Here is a 7,102-nt window from a genome sequence, read left to right as displayed (position 1 = left end):
TATTGGAGAGAAGGCAGACAATCACTAATATTTCCAACATCAGGCAACTCACCAAATAAAATCTAGATTAATCAAACGCTAGGTAAAAGCAAAAACATTTATTTTAGATTTTAGTATGACCTGTTCCTGGAATGATAATACTATTGGCAGATGGATCCCCATGAGGAATATCAACATAGGCATGGGTTACTCACACTCATACACAACAAGATATCGATCAATATAATTGTATGCGTGGAAACAGTACAAATAGTTAATGATAATGACACCAGCGATTTATTTTTCTTCAACACTTTTTTAACATATAAATGGTTCGTAGGCATTGTTATTGAAAATACAAACATTTATTGAATACACATGTTAATATTCATAATAATAATCAACGGCTCTGCTGTGCTGAAACATACAGTACTTCCAGTCATGTTAATACAGATGGAAGTCAAGGGCTTTCTGCCTCTTCACTGTTGGCTTTGACCAACCAAAAGTCTTTTCATGTCATCTCAAACTGATATAAGAATATCAGCAGCACTCTAGAATCCTTGTATACAATACAGTCTATAGCATCAGGCACATGTGACCCCAGGGTAATAAAGCCAGCAGTCTGATGGAAGTAGGCCTCCTTTACCGTCCAGGAGCTGCCCGGCAAGACACCCAGGTGGAGAGGCAGTAATGTGATGTGCACAGGCTACACACAAATTGAACAAGGGGGGTTATTTAATGTTGCGAAATATGCGCCGAGCGTGGCTGGATTTCATGGCAGCCAGAGCGGCCTCAAGTGTGGAGATGAGGTGCAGGAGGGTGCTGGGGTCCGTCTGGAGAACCTTCCCTCTGCGGGCACAGACTCCGTCACCAACCCCACTCAGGAGCAGACGCAGCGTCAGCATGGGAACCACCTGCTGACGGACTGCACGACTCGCCAACTGCCGGAAGAAGTTAGGGAAACCAGAGAAAAATATGGAAAAAGAAGAAGTTCAATCAAAACCAGTGCCCAAAATACCACTTGATATAGACATTAGCTGCTAGCGGTCTTTTAGCGCTGAGCTAATTTCATCAGGCTAAGGATACTTGCACTATTTATAAAGCTCGGACATTCATATATATTTAAAAACCAAACAGGTTTTAAATAAATTGGTTGTGTTATTAAGGCTGAAGTGTTTCTGACCCGCCTTTTCACTATTTCATAGTGGCAGGCACACAAGTTCTGATGGTGCTCAGGTCTCAGTAAATGATTGAAGTTAGAGTAAGTTAGATTTTGAAAGTATCCCACCGAAGAAATGCACAAGAAATGTCTCATTCAAACATAACATTGAATAATGTGCTGACAAAAAGTGCCGATTCTATGTCAGCACAAATTAACTGCCACTCCCCACGCCCCTCTGAGAAGGGATTGGTTTTAAAAAAAACACAATGCTGCTCTAGGAGGAGATGCAGATGATAAGGTGGGCGTTTCCTTGGTTGGTTATTGGCTAATGGTTGCACAACCCAAAAGAACATTCTGACATCACAAAGTGGCCAAAATCTGATCAGCTCATTTTCTGACAGGTTTTTATATAAATGAATCAGGACAAAGAGAGAGAGAATCTGATGATTGGGCAAATGCAAAGAAACAAATACACACCTGTACATCCAGTCTCCACTCCAGGTTGTGGTAGGCTGGCTGGTTGGAGGGCAGCTGACTCAGGATGCTGCGGATGTGAGCGTGGTGCTGAAGGTAGAGCTGCAACATACAGAAGAGCTCACATGTTCATTCAAAGTTTAAAACTGCAGCTCATCACACACCTATCACACACAGTAAAGTCACCTGTAAGAGGATCTGGTTTAGCTCCTCACTGAAACCCAAGACCAGCACAGAGTCCAGGAAATCCACTTCAGAGATCTACACACACAAAAATAGACACACAGCAAAAAGATACCTCTATCAACTCAGAAAGAATGGCCCACATCACTAAATGTTGCATGTTGTAGCTTGAAAAAGCCTTGCCTACTGACATCAAGTGCATTGACATGTATTAGACAATGAGAAACAGAGTGTGTGTGAGTCACCATGTGTTTGGAGCTCTCTGTCATCAGGAACATCAGGCCTTCCACTCCATGCTGCACCATTTCCACAGAAACACCCAGCTTCCCTGCAAGCAGTGGGTCAATAAGCATTTACCCAGAAGTAATGAGCATTTGGGTAAAGCTCCATGTTAAGGAAACTATAAAACATCATTAATAAATCCTGTTTATACAGTTTGTCTAAATGACAATGTGCACTGCTGCCTACGGAGTAATGTCTCTGTGGACCAATGAGCTGCTTGCTAAGGAAGATGTGATGAAAGCTGTGTTCTTACTTGCTGCCCCCTCATAGATCTTAGGACTGGTTCCTCTCCTCAAGAACTCCAGCGCTATGCGACCGAACTCCCCAACCACTGAGGAAAGAAACACAATTATGCATTTTGTCACTGCACTAAAGTGTCAATTCAGAATCAGACATCACAAATACAATTTGTAATAAATAATTAAATATATAATAAATTAAAATTAAATGAGAACACATTCAAGGTAGGTACTAATGTACCTACCTTGAATGTGTTCTCATTTAATTGTAGCATTATTAAGTAAATAAAAATGAATGAGTAACAGCCAGTAATAACAGTTGTTAATAGTAGAAAGTACATATTTCACATTGTTATTTTACAACAGTGTTGTTCAATTATGAAGCAGTGCAAAAAATAAGCAGCCAGTGCTCCCCTGGTGTTAGCCACATGCTTAGAGCTGCCTTCTTTGTATACATCTATCCCACAGATAGAGGTAGGAGAAGTTCTCAGATTTTGTATTTAAGTAAGTACCAGAGTGTAATACAAGTAGAAGTCCTGCATTCAAAATGTTACTCAAGTAAAAGTGCAAAAGTATTAGCAACAAAACATACTTAAAATACCAAAAGCAAACATTTGAATTGTGCAGATTGGTCCATTTCAGAAATATGATATATTTTATAATGATTGATCATTAAAGTGTTCTCAAAGTTGGTAAAGGTGCAGCTAATTTGAATGACTTTGTATACTGCAGGGTAGCTTGTCTTGTTTAGTTCCAGGTGGAACTAAAGTCTGATTTAAGTGTTGATTCTACAAAGTAACTAAAGGTATTAAATAAACACTTCCATGGATCCCACATTAAACATACACGTATTCGATAGCAGTGGCACAGAGTGGCCCAGTTGATCACAGAAAGGTGAAACACACACAGTATGGAGCTAGACGGATGTGTGGGGCTTTTATTTTGAGTATGCTTCTTTATAAAACTATCATTCTATACTACTTTTTCAGAGAAATTGGTCTACCTTTCAAAGACTTTTGACTGGACTACAGATTTCCAGGAAGAGCTTTAATATGAGGCAGATATACATTTAAGGAGCTCACTCACATCTCCGTGTGTAGCCTACACATCTTCTGCATACAAATAGTTTTCCTTTTAATCATTAATTACATTTAGTCACAAGGTAGGATCTGAAAGACATTTGAGTGGGAAAATGCTTCTCTTTTAAATATATTTAAACAGGTTAAAAGCACTGTGATGGTATAATCTAGGTCAGCTAATCAATCGTTTGCAAATTAGATAATATTTTAGCTTTATATAATCCATTAACGGTGTTAACCATATTTTTTCAAATAAACACATTAGACACACTCAAGACGTTTACACACTGGAAGCAAGCATAACGTAAACGACGCTTTAAACTGTGTAGACTTCTTTGAGATTCTTAGGTTATAGAAAGGTCTGTCGTGTGTATTTCTTAATGACAGTTGGAGGCAGAGGATGAAGGTCTGCAGTCAGCTGACAGTCATCTCCCAGGGCTGACCCAGGACCAGCTACTGACCCAGGCCAGGACCAGTTACTGACCTGCGGCGTCGACCTGCGGCAGGAAGGAGAGGTGTTCCTTGTGTTCCTCAGACAGAACCAACAGCATCCTGGAGCAGCAGCCAGAGCTGAACAGTCAGTAAAACAAACGGGAAACCCAAAAGCACTCCGATTTAGCTTAGCCATGTAGCTCTCCTTCTTCTTCTGTGGTGTCTGACTGCAGCTGTATCACTGCCGCCTGCTGGTCTTAATCCTCTTTCCTGTTTCTGCTGAGTCCATCCCTGGGACTGTGTTCAGATATCAAGTGTTCAATATTATAATAATAGACATCATTACAAATGTAAAAAATATTTTTAAAATATACTACTTTGAAATAAATGTATTCATAGATGTTATATTGTGTATTTCTTTTTTTTTAAATTCAAATTGTCCTTTTTCCCACAGTGGGTTTTTATTGCATACTTGTGTTGTGATAACAGGTGACTATCTGAACTGAACCCTGAATACCACACAAAGTTACCTGGATATAACTCCTGTTCTACAGCTAAAGATCTGAACAAGACAGTAGGATACTTTAACAATTTATTTGTATACAAAATTATGTAAACAACACGAATGGATAGGCTAAAATGGGGTCACGTGAGCTCCAAATAAAGTATAGACCTTATTTATATATACAGTCTATGGCAGTGTTTCTCAAACTTTTTCATACCAAGGACCACTTAACCAATAAAAAAACACTCGCGGACCACCTAACTCCACAAATATCCAAAAACACATCGTTTTTTACAAATCGCCTGAAAATTGTACAAACAAGTGACAACATGTGTGATGAAGGTGTTTATCTGGGTTATATCATGCAATTGAAAGTGAAACTTAAGCTCGCTCCATTGCGGAGATATTCCTGCGAGAGTGCGGAAAACTTTAATTAATTAATTAATTAAATATGTGAAATTGTACCAATATACTCACGGACCACTAGGGGGCGCTCACGGACCACCAGTGGTCCGCGGACCACACTTTGAGGAGCACTGGTCTATGGTATACTATAGGCCTTTACTTTTATATTTTCACTCTTCCAACTTTGCATTACAGCTCTGCCACATTTTTCTCTAATGTTTTCCATGAGTTAAGGTGTGCACGATGGATAGTTATTATACTGCACATGGTGTGAATATATGGCGTTGGTATCATGTAGTATATATCTCCAGATTAACAACACTGCTTTTATTCATCTTCCATTTCCTGCACTCAACTAAAAAAACGATACATTTTCAACCTAGCAAATAACTTAAAGGCGCCCTATCATGCTCATTATTCAAGTTTCCTAACTGTACTTTGTTCTTCTTATGGGACATGTTTCCATGCTTTATTGTTCAAAAAGCTCTTTATGTATCTCTGCCTGTGCTGCAGCACCTCTTTTCACCCTCCGTCTGAAATCAGAGCCCAGTCTGCTCTGATTGGTTAGCTGGCCGGCTCTCTTGACCCTTAGCCTATCATATTGTTCAATGTGTTGGGGGGCTAGCTAAAAGAAGCTAAAGTGTTATAGTGATGTCATTATGTTACAGAAGTAATCAAAGGAGTCATTTCAGGCAGTGTGGGAGAGAAACTCCCTTCGGAGGAGACTATGGGATTCTAGCCTTTGCAGACCATTTACATGCACAAAAACGCACTACGAAGTACTATAGACAAATATAAGCGCTGTTATTTTCTCATCTTCAAATCACTCAGCTTTCCTTTTAGATATGTTGTCTAAGCGAGAAGTTCTTGCTGTTACCATATTATGAGCAATATTTGGCAGTTCAGTCACTTGTTTATTAATAACCACTCGTAATATCAAGTCTGTATATGTAAAACATTTATTGTGTACAAAAAGTAGTTCAACAAGTTCATCTTAAATGAAAACTCACATTTGGCATACCCCCACCCCCACCCTCCCCACATTAACAATACAAGGTTAAATGATGTCCTCATTTGAAATATCACATCACTCAGATATTGACCGGTCATGTGACAGTCCCAGGAACAGGTTTTCTATAAAAAGCTCCTGAAGGCATCACTTATGCCTATTTTTAAACAATGTTATTTTCCTGAATTCGGATTAGTTAAAGGGATAGTGGAAATGGAACCTCAAATAGTTTCGTTTTAACTTATATACAAGCATAATTACGTACCAAAACAATCACACCTGATTAAAAAAATATAATAATTGCCTTACGCATGTTAGAAGCACTTTATTGCAGCTTCCCCGAAGTTTTTTAGAAACGAAATGTTCGACTCAGCCAAACCGGAAGTGACGAAAACTTAGGAAGACGATACGATAACAAACCATGGCGTCTATGCAGAATGAACGTGGAAGGGCAAATATACCAGACAAAGAAGAAGGATTGTACGAGGTATCCAGTGATGATAGCGAGTCAGAAACATCCTCTCGGCTTTCCTACGAAAATGTCGTTTTAGGAACTGAATCTGAATCCGGTTCAGTAAGCGACGATGGTGACAATATTGAGCCAGACGATGGACCATTACGTCCTTATTTGTTCGAGCCCGAGGTGATGGTTCACGGCATGGGCAATGGCGAGGATGACCAGGACCAGGCGCCAGATGATGCACCCCTACGCACAAATAATCTTGACTGGTAGGTCCCTAAGCATAGCTCACGCATCTTAAGATCACTTGTAGCCTTTACAAATATTAATCATTGTTAACCAGTTAAGCCCGAAGGTCCCCCCAGTGGACCCCTCCCAGTTTTTTTTCTCTCACATGTCTCAGGGCTTCTTAACATTTATGAAACTATTAATGTTTCATACACTTTTAAAGGTAAGAAACTCCGCTAACTGACAATAAGAACAATTGTTAGCTAGAAAAAACACAAGAGTAATACCAAGCCTTTGAATTAGCATTGAGCGAAACAATGCTAACTAATGCTAACGCTTTTTTACACACAACACACGGTAGAAATGCCCTTATTACTATCTTAACTGCACAAACAAGATATACGATTTAAAGCTGAGACTCCACAGGTGTAATGTCATCACTGTAAGACCTCGAATTCCTGGAGCTATCAGCCAGAAAAGAGAAAGTAAACAACATCCGGTTCCAAAAATATTACAATAATTACGTCTTACCTTTTTTGATTTGTGATCAAAAGTTGTGTTCAACGGAATAAAAACGCATCTCAAGGTTAATCCAATGTCGTTGTGTCACGTAGATTTTTTTACTGATAATCAATCATCATATTCTCGAAACAATCGTCAGTAAA

The 7,102-nt window shown here is 39.3% G+C and overlaps 1 protein-coding gene across 1 annotated transcript; it reads right to left on the bottom strand.

The window, feature by feature from the left end:
• Positions 1-253: 253 nt before the first annotated feature.
• commd2 (COMM domain containing 2) lies at positions 254-4,081 on the bottom strand. Its single transcript, XM_034235187.1, has 6 exons — positions 3,883-4,081; positions 2,334-2,411; positions 2,044-2,126; positions 1,802-1,876; positions 1,619-1,717; positions 254-920 (listed from the first exon to the last, which is right to left on the bottom strand). The coding sequence occupies exons 1-6, from the start codon at positions 3,947-3,949 to the stop codon at positions 711-713; spliced, it is 612 nt and encodes a 203-aa protein (XP_034091078.1). The 5' UTR covers positions 3,950-4,081; the 3' UTR covers positions 254-710.
• Between the last annotated feature and the right edge of the window lie 3,021 nt (positions 4,082-7,102).

Source organism: Gymnodraco acuticeps, unplaced genomic scaffold (genome assembly GCF_902827175.1).
Source record: "Gymnodraco acuticeps unplaced genomic scaffold, fGymAcu1.1, whole genome shotgun sequence".
Classification (NCBI taxonomy): Eukaryota; Metazoa; Chordata; class Actinopteri; order Perciformes; family Bathydraconidae; genus Gymnodraco; species Gymnodraco acuticeps.
The sequence above is the reverse complement of the archived record's forward strand: the minus strand, read 5'-3'. Positions and strand labels throughout refer to the sequence as shown.